The 27,831-nt window shown below is 43.9% G+C and overlaps 1 protein-coding gene across 2 annotated transcripts in view; it reads left to right on the top strand.

Annotated features, from left to right (window-relative positions):
- The window catches only part of Adamts17 (ADAM metallopeptidase with thrombospondin type 1 motif 17), a 396,140-nt gene that overhangs the window by 149,114 nt on the left and 219,195 nt on the right, over positions 1-27,831 (top strand). For both annotated transcript variants that reach the window (XM_008849526.2, XM_029554310.1), the window contains exon 8: positions 6,042-6,147. In XM_008849526.2, coding sequence (XP_008847748.1) covers positions 6,042-6,147 — 106 coding nt within the window. The remainder of the gene's footprint in view (positions 1-6,041; positions 6,148-27,831) is intronic.

The following is a 27,831-nucleotide window of genomic DNA, read 5'->3' as shown; positions in this document are numbered from 1 at the left end:
CCACTTTTTTTGCATTTTTGTGCCCCCCCCCCCCCGCCATGATTTCACTATTTCAAATGGCTTCCAAGCGCAGTGCCCAAATGCTGGGTATTTCTGAGAGTGGGGCTGCCAGAATGTGCCTCATGGAGCCTGGTGGAAAAAGTGTTAGGGAGGGAGGAAGAAAAGCTAATGGTCTGGCTCCAGCATGAATTAGAAGGCTGTTGACTTTGAGTTCAGTGTCAGTGAATCAACTCTATATAATAAATAAGATATCTTTAACCCAAGCATACATGTAGATTGATATGACCAAAGACTCAGTCATAGGAATCTAACCCTGTGTTTTACCTAGAAACAGCAGCTCAGTACTTATAATCAGTGGTCATGGCAATGTTTAGGGTCTATCACTTATATATATGATCCTGGGTTGAATCCCTAGCAACACAGCACACAAGTGTGTGTAATATTTGAAATTTATATATGACCTGTCATTAATAATGAGAACCTGTATAATTTTTTTTTATATTTTATACTCTGACATTTGCTCTTAAATGTTACCCCCAAGTTGAAATTGTACCTGTCCCCAATTGTTGAAACATTTGTTCAAACACTTGCCAGTAAGCAGAAAGATCAGATGATCTTGACAATCATAGGACCATCAAATGAATAAATGCTAATTGCTCCTAATGGAAGGCACTGTGTTCCAGTGATAACTAATGGTGTTAGGACCATGAGCAGTTGTTGGGGAAAACCTGACCATCTGCTCAAAGGTGGGGCCCCTGCACCACTGACTAATGGGCAACAAGGCCAATGGCTGCAAACTGTTATACACAACAGTATTTACTACATAAATGGTTTTATACCATTGTGTGGTGTTTACTCTTGTAAAGCTAAAATGGATCATATGGGCAGTCCTGAGTTTATGAATTAATTCTTACATGCAGTTTTCCACTGGAAAAAAAATTAAGTCTCTTCACCTAATTTCCTCTCCAACATTGTGATCCTAAAGAGAGGGGAGAAATGGGGAGGTTCCACATGTGTGCCTAAGGCATGGTTAAGAAAGTGGGTAAAGGGGCTCTGGTCGATGTGGTTGACTTCTTTGGAAGAATGAGTTATACTTCCCTGGGTGTCATAAGAACTAATTGTTGCCCTCTGTTTCTACCCTCAGCATTTTAGGATTTGAAGTGTGTTTTGCTCTCCTGTTTATACCCAGGGGTGCCATAGAGGCAGAGTAAGCCACTGTTAAGGGTCTAAGTATATGTGCAGCTATGTGTTTGGTTGACTATGAACTTCCTGCCTTGTGTGCTTCCTGGAGAGGACTACACTTGGAGTAGAAATCCAGTAGGATCTCTCTCTGACTCTCTCTCTCTCTGTTCATTTGATATCTTAATAACGAGAAAATGTTAATAGTTTAAAAGCTCTCTCTTACCCTTTCACCATGTCATAGAGGTAACTACCATTAATATTGTAGCATGTATTTCTCTAAATCTTCTTTAGGGTTAAGAACATTTGGACTTAAATAGAAAAAACGTTCACTCTGTTCCACCCACATTTCTACGTAATCGCAGGTTAAGATTTATGAAAATAGAATTCTCAGTCCAAGATTATTCATTGTTGTTGGTTAGTCAAGCATGATAAGCCAAGGACCAGGTTGTCGTGGAGGTGCTAGAGGTAGAAAGTCCTGCATTCCTATCTAGTTTGAGCACTGATAATTAGTCTGGATTGCTTACTTAATTAGATGGAAAAAGGAAGAGGAGATTGGTAATCCCATCTCTGAGTGTCTGTGAGGGCATTTCTAGAGAGAACTAGATCACTAGGGCTCTGGCCTAAGCAATGGTCTTAAAATTGATAGATCCAAAGCTGTTGGTGGGTGTAGAACTGTGAAAGGCAGGTCCTGGTTGGAGGAGGTGGGTCACTGTGAGTGTGCCTCTGAAGGACATGTTGCCCTGGCCCCTTACTATCTTTGCTCTGCTTTCTGGCTTCCATGAAGGGAGGAGCTTTGCTCCACCATACTCTTCTCCCATTGACACACAGCCTCACCATAGGCCCAGACAAGGGGAACTGGACTCCCATGAACTGAATCCCTTCCTCCCTTAGGTGTTTGTCATGGGGAGGAAAGGTCTAACTAATAGAAGTGCTGATTAGTCATGTAGCTGGCTACTGAGCCTCTGTTTCCCCATCCATAAAATGGGACCAGTAATATCTACCCACAAGGAGGGGTCAGACAGCTTTGTCCATGGAGAAGTATGGCTAATAAATGTTAGTTGACTTTCTGCTTTCTTTTTTCCCAAGGAGTTATGCAAGCATGTGGAATTGTTGTTTTAAGATACTTTAAAATGAGTCCTGCTATGATAAGTTTGTGGAGAATTCTAAATCACGGAAACTTGAAGTCATTTGAAAGCATCATTGTGGGATGTAAGGACCATTGACGACAGGAGTTGCAATTACAGGGGAAGATCCCCCATTCCACAGCATCAGTGCTGAAGTGCGCAGAATGGGTGTTGTAGACCTTATTTTTTAAAACATAAACCAATACAGAGAAAACTAGTTTTCACTCATTTCCTGACAAGCACCATTGTGGAATTTGCTGGCCTTTCCCAGTTTGATGCCTTCTGTAGCCTGAGGTGATCAAGGTATAATAGCTTTCTTTAGCTGTCACCAACCCTGGAGATAATCATCTTATATGGAGCAAAGGTTTGTTTTGGCTTATGATTATAGAGGCTCCAGAACCATTGCTTTGAGGGCTCTATAACTAGTGCTGGAAGCAATGACTGCTGTCACATAGTAGAGGAAATTGCTCACCACACGGCCAGTGAGCAAGAAAGGGGAGGAAGGGACTGGGCCCTTCAGGGACATGCCCCTAAGATCTCTCACTAGTTCCTATGTCCTAGAAGCTCCACCACCTCCACTAATACCACCCCTTGACTCTAACTCTCTGACCTTTGGGAGACTTAGGATCCAAACTATAGCACGATCTCCAAGCAGGGCTCACACTTTAGACAACTATTTCTTTCCACAAAATATGGAGTACTTGTGCTCTGTTTTCCACTGACATTCCATGGCCTAAATACCATTTATTTACCCAGAATATCTTACTTTTACAGCAACCTGGGATTTTCTCCAGTCTTTATTTATGCATTCTGAGCATTTTCACACCATTACTCATAAACTCACACAGCTCTTGTGCTTTATGATCAAGGGTTTCTTTTAAGTGTTTTCTCTTGCTGGGTTTTATCACCAGACTGGTAAGGATCACGATCAGTCACTAAAAGTGATACCCTTAATCAACCTTTGTGCAAGAGCAATTCTTATAAATAAACTGATCCTTTGCTTCCTAGTTTTTTAAAAACAATCACCTAAAATGCAATTATTGGAAGATTCTTTGATTGCTGCTGCCTTAGCATTGTATGCTGCCTAATTAGAGTGGAGAGCTCACTCTGCCTGCTCTGAGGGTAGAAGGCTGACAAGGCAGAGTATTCGTGTGGCATTTAAGGTCTGTTGGTTCAGCAACAGAATCCACAGCAGGCATGCTCAGGACCGCGAGCTCAGCACATCTGGCCATATTATGCCTCCCTTCTCCCCTACCACGTGATTTCTTTAGCGTGTACGTTCTGATTGTCTCTAATTGATTCATTGATCAAGAATGGCTGTGGCCTAGGCTAGTGGCTCCTGCAGTGTGTGTCTGAGCATTTGGTTCTGAGCCTGTGTGCATGCATGTGTGTGCCTCATGCACACACCGTCAGGGCTGTGTAGCGGCATTCCACTTACTGGTGGACTGTCAGCAGCAACCCACAAAGCATTTTTAAACAGAACCAGAGTAATGATCTTGAGGGCAGCAAGCAGCCACATGGCATCCTTTCTAGAGTCATTTTGTTTCAGCCCATAGCCAGCATTGCTGGCTTGTCAGATCCACATGCACAAAATGCATTTTAAGGCCAAATAGCATTTGATTTATTTCTTTGCTGCTTCTTCTAATTCTTCTACCATGGTCAAGCACATTGCATGTTTCCAGATAAAAATAGACCCGTGGCACAGTACACTAGTTCATCATGAAGAAAGTAGAATGAGATACCCCTGGTAGCCCCAGAACTACATATCTCCCTACAGCCTGCATGTGAGCCCCTTCTATGCCTCATGGAGGGGCCCCAGAAGGAGGGAGTGGCCTGTGGGTGCCTGAACTTTGTGCCAGTTTGATTTGTTTTCCTTTTCCTTTTTGGTGCTGAGGCTCAAACCCAGGGCCTCCCACATGCTAGGTAAGTATTTTCCCGCTGAGCTGTACTACCCTTCCTGATTTTTTTCTTAGTGGAACCACTCAGCTAACATTCTCTCCCTCTTGCGCCTATGAAAGAGGAGAAATAATCGTTATCAATAGCAAATGCATAGCCACACGCTAAGGACACTGAGATGCAGCAGGCAGGGCGAGGTCATTTTTAATGAGCTAGTTCCTCCTGGACAGTTCTCCCCCATTCTCTGCCTTACGCTCTTCAGGAAAGTTAGTGGAAGGAGCCCTGAGATTTGGCAGCATGCATCTTGGCAGGAGACAGTGCCCACAGTGATAGGGAACAGGCATCCCTTCCTTGGATGGTCATAGTCCATTGCGTAGCATTGAACCAGTGAGTAAAGAGCATCAGCCTCCATCTCCTATCTCCAGCTATTGCTGCACAGCCCTTGTGTGACTTTACAAGGAGCAACAACTGACCCCCCCCTTCCTTCAACTACTTCCAGGCCTTTTTGAAAGGCAGCCAGCACAGGGGTAGAAACTTAGTGGCAAGGGGAGAGGGTAGGTCCCTAGAGACCTTCCTTTGTAAGTCCTGGGGTGTTGGGGTGGTACAGGACGGCTGTCCAGGAAGCAGAGAGACTAGAAGCACAGAGCACTGTTGTGGGTAGCAGGAGACCTGGAGCCAACCTGCAGAAGTGGGCAGGTAGGGCTTGCCTTCCTACCCTTGTGGCTGAGCACTGCGGCCTAGCTTCCCTCAGCCATCTGTGCTGTTCACACGCACCACAGCCTTCTCCACAGAGCCTCCTCTCTGCCCCAGCCCTTCTTCAGTGACTGGCTCTTTTGCTACTCACCAAAGGCTTCTGCCCTCTGTATGCTGCCTCTTGCTCACATCCCTGCCCTGTGCTTGTCATTGAGGGTCAGGACTAGGGTGAGGCAAAAAAGCATCCAGGGTGTAAGGAAGTTCTCAAAGACATGTAGGTACAAGATTAGGTCCCAAGAGGAATCCCCTCCTTAAATTTCCTACAACGTGTGCTTTGCTTTGCTAGTCTCAATTGCTCTTAGCTCTGAACACAAACCAGGTGACTTTGGGAAAGTCTTCCTTCCCCTCCCTACCTATTTCCTCTATCTTCAGGGATGATGATAATAAAATTGGATGCTGTATGTAAGCTGCTCAGCATGCTGCCTGATGTGTTTGTTTAGACTGCTTTCTGTTGCTGTGATAAAACACTGACCAAAAGCAAAAGGGTTTATTTCATCTTACAGCTCCCAGGTCATAATCGATGACTGAGAGAAATCAGGGCAGGAACCTGGAGGTAGGAACTGAGTAGAGACCACAAAGCAATGCTGCTTTGGCTTGTTCCCCTGGCTTGCTCAGTTACCTCTCTTACACAGTCCAGGCCCACCTGCCCAGGGATGGCACTACCCACAGTGGGCTAGACCCTCTTACATCAACCAGTAATCATGAAAATTCCTCAGACAGGCCCATTGGCCAATCCAATGGAGGAAATTCCTCAACTGAGGTTCCCACTTCTCAAGTCTCTCTAGTTTATGTTAAATTGACAGAAACTAACTAGTATACATGTCATGGGCTTGATAGATGTTTGTGGTCACTAGCCTTATTATTGGAAAAATACAAAGCATACTGCAAGAGCCAGTCCTAGAGGAGCTCTGGGTCTTCAGGTCCAGCCCTATGGATGGCAGTGTCCTCATTTGCCCCCTTTCAGATTGTGTGCGATATTGGTCGTGTGGTATGGACTTCCCTAATATTGGTCGTGTGGTATGGACTTCCCTAAAGGTCAGGGCCTCCCCCATTCTGAAGAGGATGTGTTTTGTGTCTCTGCTGCAGGAATTGCTTACTTAGGAGGTGTGTGCAGTGCTAAGAGGAAGTGTGTGCTTGCCGAAGACAATGGTCTCAATTTGGCCTTTACCATCGCTCATGAGCTGGGCCACAAGTAAGTATCAGATTCCGTTTTCCTGCTTCTTTATGTTCTTTGCTGAACGTATTTCTCACTTGAATTCTGGAAGTTCCCGGACAGTACAGCTCTGTGCTTTGGCCATTTCTGTAATAAAAGACCCAGGTTAGTAAGCCAGAGAACCAGCTAGCTCTACAGGGATCCCACCAGGTCATCTAACAGACCAGTTCTCAGTGATGAAATGTTAATTTGAAGTGTTTATTCTTTAAGCCAGCACTGATACTTGCCTGGATGTCTTTGCTATCCTGCATTTCCTGGCTCAGCATGGTCTTGAGTGTTCTCTGAATACGCCATTCAGAAATCCCAGGATTTCTCTTTAGACTCTTAGCTTTCTATTTTCTTTTCAATCGCTTCCAAACAAAGCCTCGTTTTCTGAATGTCCAATTCAATGTTTTACTTTTTTAAAAATTAGTAATAACTGCCTTTGCATGTGGAAATTCTTCCCTTTAAGATGAAATAACTCTAAAACCTTCGAGCCCAAAGGTGCCTTCAGGAGAATCTGAGGCATCCGTCTCCACTTTCAGAGGCGGAAACAGAGGGTCAGAGGGGTTGAGTGGCCGGCTCAAGGTTGTAATCACCTGCAGGAAGTCTCAGAGGCAGATAGCCAGCTGACTCTACAACTGTGGACTGAAAGTTTACCCTTTCTGCTGGAGTGGGTATCTGTTTTATGTTTCTCTGAAAGAAAAACTATGATACGGCTGTGTAGGAACTTTAAAAAAACTTAAATTGAGGAAACCAGAGCGTGCAGAACAGTGGGAAAATTTATATTGGATTGTATAGAACATAATTAAGTGGAAATCTAGTTCTGGGGAAACTGTTGTAAAGGTTTCTAATGACCTACACAGGAAGATGCCTGAGGCCTTAACTGTTAAGTCCAGCTTTTGCAAAAGTAAAGCCAGTGTATACAAAGGATATAAAAGCAGTTGTTTTCCCATAGCATTAGCCATATCTGAGGCTTTTCTGTTTTGTTCTGTTTATCTGGTCCCATTTAATCTTTCCCATTCCTGCATGAGGTTTGGCAGTTAGCTTCTCTGGTCTTGTTCGTTGCCATGATTTGGGTGCAGAGAGGGAAAACATTCTATGTGAATGTTATATGCATAACACAAGAAACATGTTATTTATTGGACAGGGTCTAGCAAAGCAAGCCGAGTACTCGAGTGAAGTACTCTTGCTTCATGCTGATGCTATTTCCTAATTGTTGATGACAACACTTTGTCCTCACTATTTTTTGCCCTTGTGTTTATATCACTACCTTCTAGTTGATGAAATCTATACTAAAGTTTGATTCACTGAAAAAAAAAAAGACATAAATCACCATGGCTTTGACAGGCATTTTTTTTTAAAAAAAAGATTTTATTGATTATTTTTATGTATATGAGTGTGTTGCCTACATGTATTTAAGTGCACCTGTGTCATACAATGTCCGCATAGGTCAGAAGAGAGCATCAGATTCCCCTGGAACTGTAGTTACAGATAGCCACCATGTGAATGCAAGAGCAGCTAGTGCTCTTAACCACTGGGCCATCTTTCCAGCCCCACAGGCATCTTCTGATTATCAAGGAAGCAGACAGCCTAGCTCAGTACCTGGTAATCAGCTCCATAATGGATGTAAGAATACAGAGCTGCGGCACAGGTGCTTGCATCTGACTTGTTATGGAGCTTTGAATGTTCAAGTTAAATAAGATGATTTGAAGGGGCTGGAGAGGTGGCTCAGTGGGGAAAGCACTTGCCACACAAACCCAAGGACCTGAATTCTCATCCCTAGAACTTCATGTAAAACCAGATGTGGTACCATGTGCCTGTCTATAATCCCAGCACACGGTGAGATGGGGGATAGAGACAGGGGCATCCCTGGAAGCTCCTGAGCCAAACTAGCCTGGCTTACACAGCAGTGAACAGCAGGAGACCCTTTGTCAAACAAGGTAGAAAACAAGGGCTGACACCTGAGTTGTCCTCTGACCTCTATGTATGTGCTATGGCACATGCATGGCCCCACCCTCCCCCTACACAAAATGTTTTAAGACAATTTGAGCTATGGGTACATGAATTACAGTATTTCACAGCAGCTTATGGACAGTGAACATGTTTCCACATGCTTTTAGGCCCACGTGTGCTGTATGAAGTTCCTTCTTCTTGTATATGAACACACAGAGGGCCTTTTCTTCCTGATAACCTGTTGAGTCAAATGCTGGCTGGTTAGCACAGATTGTCTGCAGAGATGAATGGCTAGACCCAGGCATATTTCAGTACCCTTTAACTATAGCCTGTGTAGAATTTCTTGGAGAACTCTTTATAGCTTGCTACTGAACTCTAATTACCTACAAAAACAAACACAGTATTTATCAAAGCCAATAAATCCTGCCAGCATTTGGCCTCCTCCTGGCTGGGTGATTACAGTTTTCCCAAGGAAGTCTGTTGTCTGAATAGTATCAAGTGTTGGAAAGCAGCTTCCCCACCCCCACTCCAAGCCATATCCTGTCTGCCTGTAGTCCCCTCTGGTCACCCTGGCTCAGGGCAGTGGGCAAGGTCATGTGGACTTAGAAAAGGCAAGACTTATACTCTCAGCAAAGCCAAAGGCCCTTCACAGATATAAAATCTGAAAACCAATCATGTTTTGGAACAGAATGGACAGTTTAGCTCCATGATACTTCACATATATTAAGAAGCTGACTGGCCCACTTGTCCCTGCTGATAAAGTACTGTTAGGAGACATAACTTCCAGTGGATGGTAGGCGCACTTACACCTGGACCCAGGTGAGGTTTCTCCATTCCTTAGCTAGTATGCCATATATCAGGGCCTCTGTGAGCAGCTGTACTCAGATCCTGACTGCAGAAGAAAATTTTACTTTCCATATGAGCCACACACTCCATTTGTCAAACAGTGAACCAGCTGATCACACGATTTTGCTTCTGCTTTGACTTTCAGAAAACACAAAGCTAAACAGAGGCTCATTTTCAACAGTAACTCACCAGCACCTAGGAATTGTACTTTCCTCCCTCTTCTTTCTCAGGGATCTCTTTGTATGCATAATTCTATTTTAAATATTTTAATTATTATTTTTATTTTTATTTTATGTGTATGAGTATATTGCCAGCATGTGTGTGTTTACCTGTTTCGTGCAGTACCCATGGAGGTCAGAAGAGGGAGTTGAATTCCCCTGGAACTAGAGTTATGGATGGTTGTTAGCCACCATGTCAGTGCTGGGAATGGAACCTGGGTCCTCTGCAAGAGCAGTCAGTGCTCTTAATCACTGAGCTATCTCTCCAGTCCTGCATAATTCTATTTTAAATGATAGAAAGTTAAATTATTTGGTGTTTGAAAATGGCTTTAACCCACTTTACAATCAAATATTTCCTTGGTTATAAATTAAGTTTTTTGCACTGGTAATATCAATAACACAGGACATGAATAAAAATATTTTTAGTTTTTGTGTATGAGTGTTTTGCATACATATATGTATGCACACCTGTGTTGTGCAATGCTCTCAGAGGTCAGAAGAAGGCATTAGATCCCTTGGAACTGTAGTTATAGATGGCTGTTAGCCACCATGTGGTTCTGGGAATCAAACCCAGGTCCTCTATAACAGGAGCCAGTGCTCTTAACTGCTGAACCATCTCTCCAGCCCTGACAGGGCCTGAATTAATAATGTGCTAGTGATGTTTAAGTCAAATCAGATCTCATTTACTATGTGGCAGGTGCTGTCTTAAGTGGTTTTTATCCATTAAGCAAATGAATCAGTCCAGTGAGGTAGATATTGTTTTTACTTTAGAACAAGTGTTTGGGAAACTTAGCACTGATTTTTTTTTTTTTTTGGTTTAAGAATTTTATATTTGCATATAATACATTTTGACAAAATCCATCCCCTCCAGCTCCTCACCTATGCCCCTCTCCAACTATGATTCCTTCCCAATTTCATGTGTTCATTTAAAAAATTCAATAAGTCCACTTTGTAGAGCCAGTATGTGCATGGACATAGGGCCATCCACAGGAGCATGGGTAGCCTCTCAAGGACCTGTATCTCTGAAGAAAACTGACTCCCTCTCCCAGCAGTCTTCAACTGCCAATTGCTCCTCAGTTAGTAGTGAGACTTCACAAGCTATTTATTCCATCATTCATTCATCATTCATTCATTCATTCATTCATCCCTATTCATACTGGGATTTGTCTGCCTTGATCTTGTGTAGGTCCTGTGCATGCCATGACATCTGCTGTGTGTGCCCTGTTGTGTCCAGAAAACACTGTTTCACTGTAATTATTCACCACCTCTGGCTCCTACAGTCTTTCTGCTTCCTCTTCTGAGATGATTCCTGAGCCTTGAGAGGAGGGGCTATAATACAGATTTGCCATTTAGGAATGAGCACGCCACAGTCTCATGTTCTCTGCACACTGGCCAGTTGTTACCTCTGTGTTAATTGCCATCTACTGCAAAAAGAAGCTCTATGATGCGGGTTGAGAGATGCTCTGATTTATGGGCATAAAGATAAGAACTTATGGGGCAGTTTATTATGTCCATTTAGCAGAATAATAGGTTCTTCCCTAAGGCATATGACCTAGCCAGCCTCAGCTTCTTGGCCCCATTAATAGTACCAGGCATGAGTTCCATCTTGTGAAGTAGCTCTTAAAACTATAAGAAAGTGGTTGGTTACTCCCATAACATTCATAGCACCAATTTTCTAAGGTGTGTGATCTTTCTAAGAAGATGCTAGAGAGATGACTCTATGGTTAAGAGCACTTGCTTCTCTCCCAGAGGACCTGGGTTCGTTTCCCAGCACTCATGTCCAGCAGCTCATTGCTGCCTCTAACTCCAGCTCCAGTAGATCTGATGCCCTCTTCTGGCCTCTGTGGGCACCTGCATACACATGACATGTGCGCACACACACACACACACATATACATACATAAATAAAAAACAATAAAAATTTAAAATGTGTGATCTCTACTTAGCATGATTTCAAATTATTTATATAACACTTGGTAAAGCAGGCCCTTTAAAATAAGGATCCAGGGGCTAGAGAAATGGCTCAGCAGTTAAGAGCACTGGCTGCTCTTGCAGAGGACCCAGGTTCAGTTTTCAGCACCCACATGATACCTAATACCCATCCTTAATTCCAGTTCTAGGGGCTCTAACACCCTCTTTTGGCCTCCAAGGTGTTGCACACAAGGGTACACTTACATGGTAACATGCAGGCAATACTCATACACATGAAACAAAAATAATATATCAAAAAATTAAGGATCCAAATAACAAGAGATAGGTGATAAGAAAATAGGCTGTGGGGTATCAGAAAACTAAGATACCATCTACTGAAGGAAAATAAATGCTGTAGGGTAGCTGCACACTCACAGGTCAAAGAGAGTGAATGTATCATCCAAAGGGTTGGAGTAGCACAGATGAGATTGAAAGCTTGATGATGCTCTACCTGGATCTAGCAGGAGAAGATGCCAAGCCTGGCTGTGGCAGGTGCCAGAAGGGCTGCAGATCCTGGGAAGGGGTGTAGGAGCCTAAGAAAGGGGTGCTCTGTGTGCATGCTGCCCAGAGGATGAGTGGCTGAGAGCTATACCCAGGCTGACAATAGCTTTGATATCCTAAGAGAGGATCTCTGACTTTGGTGGCCAGCTTGATCATGAAAAGCTGTCTTGCTTGGTAGTTGTATACTGATTTTTGGTTCTGGTAAATAGAATCATTGACCAGATACATTTAGGGAAGACAGCCATCTCCCTGTCTTATAGTGACCACTTAAGAAACCCGCAGTAAAGCAGATGCATTTTTATCCTGTGTCCTCCTTTGTCTTTTCCATTCTGCAGGGGCCCCTGGAAAGTGGTAGCACCTGAGCATAGGAAGATGGCTACAGTGTGCCTCTTGTACCTCAGAGGGCTACAGTACCAACTGCCCATTGTTAGGGGCCAATCCATGAAAGGATAGGAACAGTTCCTGGAGAGTGATGGCTCATCTGTAACAACACTCCCCAGGAAATCAGACAGGATGCCTTGAGTGGCAGTACAAGATGCTAACCAATGTTTGGTTTTAAAAAGAGGAAGAACTAGAAGTAAGCAGTTGTTTTTCTCACACAGGCCATGATTTGGGGACTCAACTCTCATTGGTGATGGGAGAGACTGTCCCTTGATGAGGGTTAGAAGGTTAAGCTTCCTTTGAGTACCCATGAGTAAAAAAAACCCCAAATTATTGACACCATTTTGGGTCAGAGAAGGATGGTGAGATGGTATTGATTGCTCTCTGTGTGTGTGTGTGTGTGTGTGTGTGTGTGTGTGTGTGTGTGTGAATGTAGTCTGTGATTTGGGATACTATATATAATAGAGTGTATTCTATTTTCACATAGAATGTATATCAGAGCTGAAGTTGTAGTCTAAAAGATCTATAGCAAATGGCTCTATGAAAGTTGGTGTGAACCTCTTATGTTTTTAGGAAAGTTGCATCAGATATGTCAGTTAGGCTCAGGAGAGGCACATTGCTGGTGAGAGCTTGCCCTGGTGCAGTGGGATGGGAGGGCAGGAAAACAGAGAACGGAGTTCACACTCTGGCCTCCAGGAAACCAAGAACCTCTGTGTGCAGTGTGCTTCTCAAGTGGGTAAGACTGAGAGGCCCTGGGCAATGTTTAAAAGTAGAGTCCTCTGGATGTGCTGGTGGGGAAAGAAAGAATCTACTTCCTGCTTGCCCACTCAAAAAAAAAAAAAAACAAAAAACACCAAAAGTCTTTATATCCAGGAGCAAAGCTTTCCTTCTGTAGAAAATAACTTGCTTATTGAACTTAGGAGGCTTTGATAGCTAAGCCCGAGGTGGGTCCAGGTAAGGCCTAGTAAGCCTGTCCAAACAAACCCTGTACGCTTTCCAACCCAGGGGAACTTGGAGTAGGTCCTCCAGTTGACATAAATGCCACTCGTGAGGCAAGCCTCTTGCTGCCTGTCCTCAGGATAGAGATTCTCCCAGGCTCCTTGTCCTTGTCTGTTTTGGTATCCCTCTCCTCTTCAGAGAACTAGACTCTTTCTGTTCTGGAATTATATCTTCTCTGGTCAGCAGGCTGAGCCTGTGTCCCCCAAATAATGCTGGTCCTACAGACACTTGGATCTCCCCTGAGAAGACATCTGAGCAGTGCTCCACATCAGAGTGCTTAGGGGGTATGTAGAATGGCTGTGCTTGACCCAAGGTGGATGAAACCACTTTCTCTGGGGAAAAGGCTTAGGAAGGCTCTCCAGGAGACTCCCTGCATTCCAGGTGAGGTTCATAGGCGACACAGTGTCACATGAGTTCTGTGGTGCTCTAGTACCAGCCATCTTCTTCCTTATGTCTCTTGTTCTGACATCCCAATCCTCCTTGGGTTCCTTCTGCAACAAGCCACAGTGGTACCAAAACTGTTTTGCCCTCCTGGACCCCATTCCCCCATTCCCATTCCCCAATGTGTGCTTTGTCTCTGATGAGAGTTCTACCAGCCATTTGCATTCTAAACTGACTCAGTCTTACAATCTCCTTGCTGACACTTCCCTGGGCACCTCAGTGAGGGTAGAGCACAGAGCCTAAAGTAACCTTTGATGGAGGGTTGGAAAAGAATGGGGAGAAGAAGAGGGAGAGCTGATAATGGAAGTGGGGCAGAGCAGAGTCTCGGCTCCTGGAGGTGACTGAGGTATTAGGACATGAAGGCACTGAGGAGGGAAACACAACACTGTGGCTTTGGCATGCAACTTCCCTGATAAGGAACTAGGTTTGGCCATCTAGTTATCACATGCACCTACAGATACATAAAACATCGAACATGAACATAGTCAAACTATGTGTGCTGCACTCCTGGAGTCATAGACCCACATAACACCCTAGCCCTGGAGCCAGGTCTCCTGTTTTGGAGGCACTGACCTGGCATTGTGTGGAGACATGAGCAGAGCTGAGAATGCCACAGATACCTGAATATAGCAGGTTCCATGATCCTGGCAGATCATCTGGCACCTCAGAACTGGACCTCATCTCTGGATGCTTCCTGCCAGAATATGACGCTGCAGAGGTGAGTTGAGACAACGGACATCAAGGAGGATGTGCTAATGGCCATGTACTCAAGTTCTTGTCCTCTGTGTGGCTTAGACAATAAAGGGGTCTTATCCCTGGGACACACAGCTGATGGGAAGTGGGAGGAGGAATGTCTGGAGCAGAGGGAAAAGGAGGGGAGAGCCTGCTGAGGAAGTGTTCTCAGGACTGGAGTCAACAAAGTTCAAACATAAAGGAATTGTTTTAGCCCCAGAACAGGAAGGAAAACAAGCCGTAATCCAGATGTGGAAAGCATGGAAATGCTCGTCTGTAATTTGTATTAAGGAAGAGCTGCCTGGTACAGTGTAGGGATGCAGATGGGACATGGGACAGATCTGGGCTGGTAGGTATAGGTACCCTGCCAGCAGCCTGTGCAGTATGTCTGACTTGTCTGCTCTAGCCAGTAGGTAGGCATAGCACAGGCATCACACAGGCCAGCTTTATAAGAAAGGTGCTGCAGAGACTTTCTGGAAATGTCATAATTGAGGAGGCTTTTGCTCTAGGTAGACTGAGGGGACAGTTGATCCACTCAGAGTCTGGCCTTTTCAAGGACAGGAAAGGGGGCATCTTCCCTTGGGTCTGATTATGGTGTAGAGTTTTCTAACAGGCTCCTCACTGGCTCCCTGACCTTACCAGCTCTCTGATCTCACCCTTAGTTCCTAGTCAGCTCCCATGGCCTCTGGGAGGATATTGCTCTATCTCCTCAAACTAAAGGGCCATCATGGTGATGGCTGCTGTCAGGAGCTCAGGTTTCCCATGGAATGGCTTGAATAGATTTCTAGGTATGGTTTCCTCAAAGTTGGTGCATGAGCAGCTGATGCTAAATGCAGCTTTCTTACCCAAATTCAGATAAGTACAAGACATGCTGGCCTTATTTCCTTTAATGTATGTATTTGTCTGTATTTTAACTTGTGCTGCTTAGAATTACAACCTTGTCACACAAACCAACCAACCATGACTTCCATGTCATTTCCTCCAAATTAGAATGGCCTGTGCCTCTGGAGGGTTTCCAGAGTAGCCCCCCCTTAAATGTTACCCCCTTTTCCCCTTTCTCCTTCCCCCATTCTCCCACATAAACAGCCAGATTTCCTTCTGTCCCTTTCCCAATGGACATATTTTGAGTTGGAGTTGCTGCAGCCATCAGAGCATCAAGGACACTTGAAGTGGCTTTCCTACCACCTGCAGCCATTCTTTCTCAGCCAGTGTTTAGGATTGAGGGGATATATACACTCACAAGCCTGTGTGAGGAGAGGAGAGGACACATCTAGTCTTCTGGGCAACCCAGAGCCCCTGTCCTTGAAAGGACCTTGACCATGGCATTCCATTATCTGCCCAGGCCAATCCTGATACCTGGTACAAAAAGAGAAACATAAACCTCTAGAAACCACCAGGATCTTGTCAACAAGCCTGCCAGTGTGGTCCCACCAATACACTAAGTAGTGCAACCAAGCAGCTATTGGCTAGGTATCATCACCACAATGGAAAAATCAGCTGTGTGGAGGTTCCTCTGTCCCACAGTCAATTCCATAAAAGAGGATATGAACACTGTATTGGTGCTGATCTTTACCCCAGGAATGCTATGTGTTTAATTATTTGCTGGATTGCTGTGCTCAAAATGAAGTCATCTAAGCTGGTATTGCACAGAAACGGGAGGAGAGTTTAGCTTGGCTCAAGAACCCCATCTGAAATTCCCTCAGAACTCACATTACAGACCCTGCCAGGAGTCAGATGAGATCTAATGTTCTTCGATCGCCAGCACTTCTGGCAGCTTTAACTAAGTGTTTTTTCTCATGGTTCTTAGAGCTAGAAGGGGTGTCCAGAATCGTGTTAGCATCATCTTGCAGGTGGCAAGGCAGCTCCCTTCTCATAGCTACAAGTGGCTGAGCAGAGATTCAAGCCAGAGCCTCAGACCACAGGACAGTGCCCTTTCTACACAAGGACAGAACCCGAACTACCACTGAGCCCTGTGGAGTCTCTGCCCTAGTCACTACATTCACTTGAGTTCACTCAGAAGGCCACCTTCTGCCTGCATGGCTAGGATTTTTAAGTCCATGGAAGGTGGTCAGAGTGTGATAGGATGCAAATCTCTGCATTTGGTTGTTTGCTTGAAATCCTTGTGCCTTGAATGCCTACTGCTTGTGGAAAATTCCAAACCAAATGTCCAAGGACACTTGCACATGCTGAGACCTTAAGGCCACCAACCACGTTCATGATACACTCTGGAGAAGGACCCGGCCAGCCTTGTTTATTTGAGGAACAAAGGTCATACTTAAACCTTGCACATAGCTGGTGACTTGATCACATAGCAGAGGTAGAAAATACCAGGTGAAGGGCCCAGGATTCCAGGATAGCCATGGAATCGTGCACTTTGCTCCCAACATCCCAGCAGGACACTGAAGTTGCATGTGCCATTCTAAGAATAGCCTCTGGAGAAAATTATTGATAAGAGGATGCATGAAGGTGGTTGTCTTTTTTTTTTCAAGTCACTGGAAAGCATTAAACATCAGCATTCCTTCTCATTCCACATAGCCATGCTTCTGAGATGTTGAGAAGGGACTTGTACCAAGCAGGCCTCTGTGATTTTGTGATTGTCACTTAGATTATCATTAAGGACAAAAGTGGGTGACAAGAAGGTGGGGTGCGGTAGCTTTGCACTGAGTCAGGAAATATCTTGGGAGTGTCAAGTCCCTGGTAAGGCTGAAGCTAGAGAGCAAGGGAAGCAGCTGTGGTAAGTAGAGCCCTGTGGTCCTGAGATGTGACCTTGGAAGCTTGAACTTACACTTGTGCTTTGGTGTGACTTCCCTAGCTTACGACTGGATGGATTGCTGAAGAGAACAGGATAGAGACATTATGGTGGTCTTCAGCAGTCAGACTTGCTCCTAGTGTCTCCAAGGATATGATAAATCCAGGAGGCCTGCCTTGGGGCAGCTTGCACACTCTGAAAACCAAAGGACAAGATCCCTACTGATGACATAAAGCAATATGTAGTTTGGTTTCTGCTCACAGGAGCCTTCTTCTACATCATCCCTTCCAAACAGAAGCAGTGAATGACACTCTTCTGTAGATGACACCTAGTGAATCTACAGTTGGCCACATTTGGGGGGGGGGTTCTGCATCAGAGGGAGCACCTGTATTAATTAACAGCCTGTTTATTTTTGTGGCACTTGCTCTCTAAACATCCAAGGATGTCACCCTAGCTTCGGGAACAGTTGTCAGAAAGAAAAACGACAGCTGACTTCCGGCATGCTGCCTGTACCACATCACAGACAGAACAAGCTCCCCGGTCCTTCTCCTCCCCTGCTCGCCTCTGGATGGTCCTTTCTCTTTAACATTTGTCACCTGAAACTCATCCTTTGTCCAGTTCAGACTCTGGTGAAGCAAAGCGAGGAAGGCCCTGTATTTGGTGCTGCAGAGGCTGAAGAAATGCCATCAAATGTCATCTACTGCTTTGTTCTTCAGTGTGGGCTGAGGACCAGCAGCATCCATGTCACTTTGGAGTGTGTAAAAAACAGAGCAACTGAGGCCTACAGCATGGTTCATTAAGAATGGTGAAAGCATGACAAAGGACTAGGCTTTTCTGTCCAAACCAGGTCAGGGCACATACCACGCATATTCCTAGCTGCATGCTGGAGCTACAGAGAGTTACATAGTCATGTATCACTTAATGACAGTGATGCTTTCCAAGAAATGCATCATTTTTCATCATTATGCAACCATTGTGAGCCTTGCTTACACATAGTCCATGCTCAGATGGTACAGGGCACACAGTCCATATGACTTCTTGATACAGTGCTGCTGTATCACGTGACATGCTGTTTCACAGTGAACACTATTTTGTATAGTAATACTATCTAGTATAATGACAAAAATGTATATACATAACTAATAGTCATCAGCAGCAGCAGCATCAAGTACTGTGTGTCCTGTAAGATAGTAGGCTTGCTCACAGCACCAGTAGGTGAGTAATGCCTCACACTATGAAGTTAGGATGATTATAGTATCACTAGAAAATGAGAGTTTTTCAGCCCCGTTATAATCTTCTGTAGTCATTGTTCCTGTGAACCGTCACTGACTGAAAGACCATTAGGCAGTGCATAATTATAACTTGTAGGGCTCGAAAGGAAAGGTTCCCCTCCGTCTTTCCCCCCAGTGGTGTTTTTTTTATTTTTAATTTTATTTATGAGTATGTGTATGTCTGATTGTATACCATGTATGTGTGGGTACCTGCAGAGGCCAGAGGAGTGCTTTAGCTCTCCTGGAGGTGGAATTACAGGTAGTTGTGAGCTGCCCAACGTGGGTTCTAGAAATCAAACTTGAGTCCTCTGGAAGAATAGAAGTATTCCTAACCACTGAATTATTTCTCTAGCCCCCAGTGATAAGAGTTGTAAGAATTTCTTTCTTGCCCTAGTTTTGAAATCTCTCCCTTGGTCCCTCATCTTTGAGGTTTTCAGATTTTGCTTCAGGTTTCCATTCAGTTTCCCCTGTAGCTTGGAGACCATTGTGTCATCATAGATATGGTTGAACATGACCACCACTGTTCCCATCTGTCAGAGTGTCCACTGGTCTAATCACTTAGCTTGATATATCACAAAACCTGGTATATTTTTAATATTTTATTTATGTGTATGAGTGTATTATTTGCATGGATGTAACCATAACTGTGTCATACAATACCTGTGGAGGTAAGAAGAGGGCATTGGATTTTCCTGGAACTTGAGTTAGGGATGGTTGTTAGCCACCATGTAGGTGCTGATAATTGAACCCAGGTCCTCTGCAAGAGCAGCCAGTGCTCTTAACCACTGAGCCATCTCTCCAGTTCAAAGCCTGATATATTATTGACTGAACTTTCTGATGTTAAGGCATTCCCTCAAAGTCCCCAAAGCAGTGGTCTTTGAGTGCAGGACCTTGTCCAGGGCTGTAAATCCTGACTATGCTGTCCTGCTCTGCTCTAATCACACATTCAGTTATTATTCTGGGGTTTGGAGGCAGAAACTGAAGCCTGAATCATGGAGCTTTCCCTAGACAGTGGCATCTTCTGCCAGTTGCTGGTGGTGCAAAGCCAGTCCCGTGGTGTTGGGAGACCTCTGTTATGCAAAAGTCGAAGCCCCTTCACACCGGACAGCTCATGCAGCTCGGGGAATGTGCTGCGGGCTCCTTTTCATAGCAAGGTGCTTTCTGGCATCTTTCCTGTCTCTCCCTTTGAAGTGGCCGCCACAGATGCCTTGACATAAACATGGCCTTTGGCTCTATGCATACCATGCCTTCCTGTGTGTGGTTTTTACAGGTGGACAATAGTCTAGCAGAAACCCACTTCCACATGTAAATAGAATATCTCACAAAGTATCTAAAAGCTTTTACCACTACCCCCATGGTATATAAATATGCTAGTCTTCTCTTAATAGTCGGAGATCAGGTCAGGGACCGGGAGATCAGGTCAGAGACAGAGACCCGGAGATCGGGTCAGAGACTGGGTCCCAGAAAGCTGGATCAGCAGAGAGCTGGACAGCAAGGAGCAGAGATACAATAAAGCAGTAAACACAGACTAAGCCGTGCCTTGAGTCCTGTGTCTTACTACCGGCGACCTGATCTCACCGGAGAGCAGCACTCTCCGTTACCGACCCACGGATATCCTAGCTTTCGCCGCCTCCGTGTTTCTTCCCTGTGGAGTTCACTGGCCAGGACTCCGCAATCCTGAGGAAGGGCACAAGGGTGTAATAGAGGCGGGATCCCGACTAGATAATACTCTAGTAGCAGAAGAAGCTCTCCGCTCCAGAGAAGTGTGTAGCTATCAGCTACAGCCAGCATCAGAGAAGTCTTTACACCTGCCGTCTCCAGAGAGGCGCAGCCGGCCAGGCCCGCCAGCCGCTAGCTAGCCAGCGGGACCAGAACCACGGCGGGAGAGTGCACGCACACCTGACCCTGGGCCACATCCAGAGTGAATGCGCCTGGGAGCCCAGGCGCGCTCCCCACATCGCCTGCAGCCAGACTCACGCCGGGATTAGCCAGGTGTGGCGGAGACCCCAGGGTGCCCGCACACACCACGCCGGGGGTCAAGCGACGCGCCATACCGTGGTCGCTCCCATTAGTAAAAGTTCTGTAGTAGGCAAGTCAGCCTCTTAGATGGTCCTAAGGCATCATTTTTTCTTCCCACATGTAGCATAGAATTTCCTATGTTGTAGAAGACCAGTGCAGCCTTCAAATGCTGTGTAGAAACTTGTAGATTCTGCAGACTTACAGTGAGCTCTAAAGTCCAGATCTCTGTCCATTTCTAGCTCCAACAGGAATTGAATCATGTTTCCTTTCCTGAGAAATTAGTCTACCTCTGGGAAGTTGAGCCTGTAACTACCTGGTGTTAGTATTCAGTGGGACTTGTGTATATAGTAAGTCCTGCAAAGTTATTATGAAATCAATTTCTTTGTGCAAGAGAGCTCAGGAAAGAAATTCCAGAGGGTTAGTTACCAAAGTGAAAAGAAAGCTCAGGAGTCCCCCAAAGCAATGTTTTCATATTTGGAAATTTGTGGTAAAGATGCCCTATTTGAGCACAGAGAGCATTCAGTGTTTGGATGGGCTCTGCCTTTCATAACTTAAAGCAGAGTACCTCGTAGAACCTACGCTTATCTCCAGACATGCCATCATGGCCTCAATTGCCCAGTAAATCTTACCTGGTTCATATGTATGTGCCAGTTGCAACTGAAATACCAGATAATAGGCCAACCTGTTGTTTCCCATAATTCAGATTCTTGGCATACATTAGAGGACTTAGTTTACAAAATTCGTTAGCACTAGTAATGGGAGATGTGGAGAGTTATGAGCTGCATAATGTGGTGAATTTGTAACTGTTGGATGACCTTATTCAATGAGTACGTAGTAGTAGAGAGATGTCTATCTTGGAGAGAAACTTAGAGAGAGAGAGAGAGAGAGAGAGAGAGAGAGAGAGAGAGAGAGAGCAGAGAAAGGACTTAGAGAGAGAGAGAGAGAGAGAGAGAGAGAGAGAGAGAGAGAGAGAGAACAGAAACAGTTTGGATCAAAATAAATTTCTCATCTGAATCCATGGAGACCAAATGATGAAAGAGAATTCCCAACTTTGAATCTGACTGCTTGGACCTATGATACAGCTCCTTAGATAAAGGCACCTGACACCAAGACTAATGACCTATGTTTGATTTCCAGTACCTACACTGTGGACAGAGCGAACTGACTCCTGCAAGTTGTCCTCTAACTTCCACACACGTGCCATGGTATGAGTGCTTCCACCAATAAATTAATAAATGTAGCAAAAATAAAACTAATTCTTTGTCCTGCAAAACTATCCTTAAGGAATGAAGAAGAAAATAAAGGCATTTGCAGAAAAATAAATCTAACAGAATTTGTTGTTAGCAGACTACCCCTTAAAGAATGGCCCGTGGAAGTGGAAGTGCTCAATAAAATATTAATAGAACTAGTCTGGGGCTTTAAATAGGAAAGAACAGCAGAATGGTAAAATTCAAACTAGATATCATAGGCCATCTCATTAGCTTTTAAAGTCTGATTTTCCTTTTGTGTGTGTATGTCTACATGTTCATGTATCTGTGTATCAGTGTATGTGGAAGCCAGAGGTCAACATTGGGTGTTTTTTAAAATCACTCTCTACCTTTTTCTTTGAGACATGGTCTCTCCCTGAACCTGGTACTCACTGATTCAGCAAGACTGTCTGGCCAGTAAGCCCCAGCGATCCTCCTGCCTCTACTTTCCCATCACTGGCATTACAAGTGTGAGGGAGTCACAATGCCTGCTTTTGATGTGGGTGCGAGGGATCCAGACTCGGGTCCTCAAATTTGCATGGCAACTACTTTACTGACTGAGCTATGTCCCTAGCCTTCATTTGCTTTTATAGTCAAGCAAAAGTTATAACATTATCTGAATATACATGTATGTGCATACACATATATGTATACATATGTATGAAATAAGCCAATTCTGCTTTTAAAATGAGGAGTGTAGAGCTAGGCATGTAGCTTAGTGGTAGAGCACTTTCCTAGTATGCCCAAAAGCCTAGATTCCACTCCCTAGCATGACCAAAGGTTTGGGGCAGAGTTAAAGAACTCAAGTGGAGTAACATTACTCAAAGTGGTAAAATGAAAATCATATAGTTATATCCTTAAAACATAAATTAGTTAAAATGACGTTTCAGAAATGCTCCAGGTGGCAGGAAAAAAAGAGAAAGAATAATGAGTAAAACCATATTCCATAATTACTCCAAGTGTGAATGATACAAAAAGCACTCTCAGTTAAAAGATGCGTGTTGACATGGTGGATTAAAAAGCTTGGTACATGCTATATACTGTCTAGAGAGGGCTGCTTAAACTTGTAATGCCTTTTCACCTGAGAACTTGTTTTGTTTCATTTTGTTGAGACAGAGTCTCCCTATAGCCCCAGCTGACCTGGGACTTTGTAAACCAGGCTGACTTCAATGTCACAGAGATCTGCCTGCTTCTGCCTCCTGAGTCCTTTAATTAAAGGCATGTGCCACCACACTCAAGCATTACCTTAGAATTTTTTAACACAACTCTGGATATATAGGTAGATTGGTATGGAAATTGGTATACAAATCAAACATTTACAATAAATCATAGAGAAATTTATTTCAAAATAATTCTTTGATATACATATAATTTTACCATTAAAGATAAAAAGACAAACTTGTATAATCATGAAGTAAACAAGCCTGTTTCTTTATATAAAATAATAAGATCTTGTTTAAATATTTGATACTACAAGACATAGAACATATGAACATTTTAAAGATTTGACTGATACTTTGATTTTGTATAAATACATAGTACAAAATGGTAAAAGTATGTTTATGGCCATTTCAGAAATTGCTGGAAATTCTGTCCTAGCTTACATAGATTTTTTTTTTTAATTGAAATTTTCCTTCTGGAAGGAGGGAGTCTCATAAAAGTTAACAAAACTTACAAGATTCAGGAAGCTCATAAAATTTAGAAGATTCAGGAAGGTCAAAATGTTCCTTTTTAAAGGAAAATAAACAGCTGAGGGGAGGAGACTGTAGTGTAGCTGCCTGCAGGTTGGACTGGGAGCTTCAGAGATGCAGCTAGCATGAGTCACCACCTAGGCTGGGCTGGCTTTTCAATGATACAGCTGCCTCTGTGTCATCCACACTTCCCTAAGCAAGCCCTGACCCATGCTCCCACAAGTAACCCCATAAACTGAACCAGGCTCGACTTGGATGGAACCACTTCCATGCCATATCATCGGTGCCCTATCTAGAGTAAAGACATGTTTGTTTATAACTCCAGGAAAAGTCACACAACATAATCCCAAGTGAAAACTTATTCAATAACTTCTTTTTGTGTAACTCAAGTCAGCAACTTAAACAGCAATTTTTTTTTTTTTTTGTCTTTTTGAGACAGGGTCTCCCTGTAGCCCCAGCTGTCCTGGAACTCACTATGTAGACCAGGCTGGCCTTGAACTCACAGAGATCCGCCTGCCTCTACCTCCCAAGTGCTGGGATTAAAGGCGTGCACCACGATGCCTGGCCTAAACAGCAATTTTTTAAACCAATAAAACACAAATACTTATAAATACAGTAAAATCCAATACCAAAGACATAATAATTTGATATGCATATGCTGAGGAATGATGGTAGGAAGAATTCAAAGTTTTTGCTTTCAGTAATTAAACCAATACATTTCTTGAAGGGCAAAACACTTTACAGACAGTGTAAGGGCGGCCGTTCATAACACATGACAGTGGCAAGTCTGGCCTGGGTGTCACTGTGTGATATAGTGGTGTACACAGTGCAGAATGCGCATGCTGTGTGTTCAGAGCCTTCAGTGAAGTTATGTGATCCCACCATGATCAAACACTGTCAGAAACACCTCTGCTTCCTATGTGTCCAATATTTTAATTGACTTTTGGTTATTGTGTATTCAGAAACCTTTTACTCTTGCCAAATTTTTCATGCCCCTCACACTCAGTTATGTGGCATCAATCAGGGTCAGAACCCACAGTTTAAGAAGTTAGTCTAAAAGAAATACAACCTAATAACATTAGGTGATAGAATGCTTGTTCTTTCCAAGGTCCTGTGGAACTTTAAGCAAGAGAAGCCATATCCTGGGTTATACTGCAAGCCATAACAAGCCTAAAAGAATTAAAGCCACATAGATATATTCTATGAGTATAATGAAATCAAATCATATGTCAGTAAAAGAAAGACAATAAGAAAATCTCCAAACTCTTGGAAAGTGTATAGAAATGTGTTATTTAACCAAAATTTCACAGAAGGCAAAAGCAGAACTGGGGTAGGGAGATGGTGCAGTCAGTAAAGTGCTTGCCTTGCATGAGGAACTGAGTTTGATCCCCATAAACCACATAAAAGAAAAGGCAGGCTTGGGGCACACGTCTGTAATCCCAGTGCTGGTAAGGTGGAGACAGGCAGATCTCTGGCTCTTTCTAGCCAGTCTGCCCTCTTGGTGAGGCAAACTCCAGGCCAGTGAGATATCCCGTCTCAACAACAGCAGCAAAAAAGGTAAACAGCACATGAGGAGTGATACCCAAAGTTTTTCTCTGGCCTCCATGTACACTTGGACACACATGCATATACAATCACATATATGTGTACATGCACATGTACACATAAAACAGAACTGAATGCAAATGAAAGCAGAGTTAATGAAAATTTGTGGGACATAACTAGAACAGTGCTGAGAAGGAAACTTACAGCAGCAAGTGCTTAACTAGTAAAGATATTGCCCATAAGTGATCTAAGTTCTTATCCAGACTGGAAGAAGGAGAGTAAACAATAATAAAAGGAGTAGAAAAGAGGACTGGAGTTGAAAAAGGAAAAAAATAAAGTTAGTAAAAGAAAAACTATGGTTCTCCAAAAACTTCAACAAAATTGAGAGATGTTTAGTAAGACTGTCAAGGCTAAAGAAAGAAGATGTATCACCAACATCAGGAATGAACTGAGATATCACAGATCCTGCAGCCAAGCAGAAGGATAATTAATTGTTCAAACTGAACAATTAAGAAATGGACTACTTTCTTGAAAGCTGCAAGCTAATAAAACTCAATTAGATGAAATATATGACCTAAATAGACCTGTGTCTATTAAAGAACTTGAATTTGTTTTGATGTCCCACTAAGTGCAGCTAGTGATGCCCATGTGCCCCGGCCAGCAGGGCGGGAGACGGAGACTCGAACTCCCAGAGACCTGGAATGATGGGACAAGAGACACTAAGAATGACAGCAAGACAAAGAACTCTGATCAAGCTGCCAAAGTTTATTTTTCCATGGGGATTCTTATATGGGCTGAAGCGGGAAGTCAGCTGGGGAAGGGGAAGGGAAGGTGTTGTCTCAACGGGTTAATGAATGTCCCTTAGGATGAGGGGACCTGGCGCCATGGTCTGGTTGCAGGCTAAGGAAATTGGTGGTTGTTCAAACTTATCTTAACTCATCGGAAGGGTTGCTTATCTTAGGGGGCAGGGAGGACTGATCAGCAAGTTCTCCAGAGGATGCTTGCCCTGGGGGGCAGGAAGGGCTGCCAGGCAGCGTGGTCTCCGACATCTCCCCCTTTTCTGTTTATAAGTAAAAGCCATGAGAATTAATAAGTTGGAGCCATGAGAATTATAACCCCTAGGGAGTTGTGCCTGTCTTAGGTTGGAATGATCATCCCCAGTTTACACACCCGTCATGGGATTAGGCAGCAGCTCAGGCGGCCCTCCTGTCTTAGGTGGTTTTTGGGGGGGAGTCACTCTCGTACCCATCATTGACTGTCCAACTCAGCTCTCAGGGGATGTGACTGAAAGCGTCGCAATAACGTATCATTTCATCATGGGCTCCATCTTGCAGGTCCAGGCAATGATAGTGGACTTGTATAGGCTTTTCTAATAGGGCATCTACTTGCTTTTTGATCAGAGCAACAATTTTGTTGAAAAGATAGGGCCCCAGAGACAACACCAGGAGGAGAAAAATAACTGGCCCAAGAAGAGGGAGGAGGTAAGGGGCCCAGGAAGAGGCAGAGAACAAGAACCAGCTGTTTTGTTATTCTCGTTCCTTTTTTCGTTTTTCAAGCCCCTCTAGGACTTTTTTCATGCCTTCTTTAACCGCTCCTGTTTTACTAACATAAAAACAGCATTCCTCTTTGAGGGCGGCACATAGCCCTCCTTGTTGTAGGAAAAGTAAATCAAGTCCCCATCTATTTTGGAGGACTACTTCAGAGAGGGAATCAAGGGAATTAGCAAGATCAGTTATTCCCTTTTGGAGGTCTCGGATGTCCTCGTCAATTGTGGCACGGAGCTCTGAGTATCTGGAATTAGAACATAAGAGGTGATGCCTGTCCCGGCGCTTACTGCGCTGAGACCAAGGAGAATGGAAATTGTGATGTGGTAATAGGTTCCCTGCGTCTCCGAGATAATGTAGGGACTGAAGGCTGATCCCATCTGTCAAGAAAATCTTCATTAGAGTAATAAGTCATGCGAGGAACGAGTATTATAGGCACACAAAACTCATTATGATTAGACTGAAAGATTATTGTGGACAGACATGGGGTGAGGCCGCTGGTGCAGGCCCACCTCTTCCTGGGAGGAATCCCTGATTAAGCATTTGTTTGGCAATAATTTCATTAGGACTACACATAATAACATTCATTTGTGTAAGAATATCACGTCCCCAGAGGTTAACAGGCAATCCCGGGATTACAAAGGGAGTTACAGTGCCAGAGTTGCCTTCCTCGTCAGTCCAGGTTAGTGTTTGGGAGCTGACCTGAGGGTTGGAGGACTGGCCAATTCCCTGTAAGTGGGTGTAGGAGGCTGTTAAGGGTGTTTTCTTTCTTAGAGCTAAAAGCATGGTGGACTTGTAGCTTTTAGTTCAGGAGTAAACCTTTACCCTGGCCTAATCTCTTAGCCATGTATAGCTGAATTATTTGCTCAGGATAAGGAGATGAGCTAAGGGTTGTTGACCAAGATGCTTTCCCACAGAACAGGGAGCCTGCAGTTTTATGACAAAGCTGCTTCCTCCTGCCATCCCAACAGTGTTCTGCAAGGCTCCCATAAGAAGAAGTATGCCAATCAATATTGGGCCCAAGAATGGAGTAAGCCATTGGAGCCATTTTGGCCAAGGTATAGAAAATTCAGGCATCTTATCAATTTCCTTTTGTAAATCATTAATATGTTGGTCTATAGTATGTGAAAAATCAGACAAATTAAAACAACACATTCCTGGAAATTGTTCACATCCCATGTGATTTTTTAACAGCAGATAGTCTATAGTAGCTCTATTTTGTAGCACAGCAGTTCTTAGTTCTCCCATTTCCTGATTAATTTCTCCTAGTATTTTTGCAGTTATGTTTGCTGTTTTACTAGTTATACAAGCAAGTTTAGATATCTCATTTTGCAACCCAGTTACCAAACCAGGTATGGGGAGTAAAAAGACAGAACTAACAGCTACAGCTTTTGGGTCAAGTAGCTTGAGAGAATCATCACAGTCTTCAGGTAAAGATCTACACATTCTTTTTACAGGAGGGGTTATTAGCAAAGGCATTATGCATCCTATAGCACATAATCCTTGATATCCATAAGGCAGTGCTACATAGGTTTCATTATTGCAAAAGAAGATCCATCCTACAGGCAACTGG

Source organism: Nannospalax galili, unplaced genomic scaffold (genome assembly GCF_000622305.1).
Source record: "Nannospalax galili isolate Female #2095 unplaced genomic scaffold, S.galili_v1.0 scaffold124, whole genome shotgun sequence".
NCBI classification, from domain to species: Eukaryota; Metazoa; Chordata; class Mammalia; order Rodentia; family Spalacidae; genus Nannospalax; species Nannospalax galili.
This window is presented reverse-complemented; position numbering and strand designations above follow the sequence as displayed.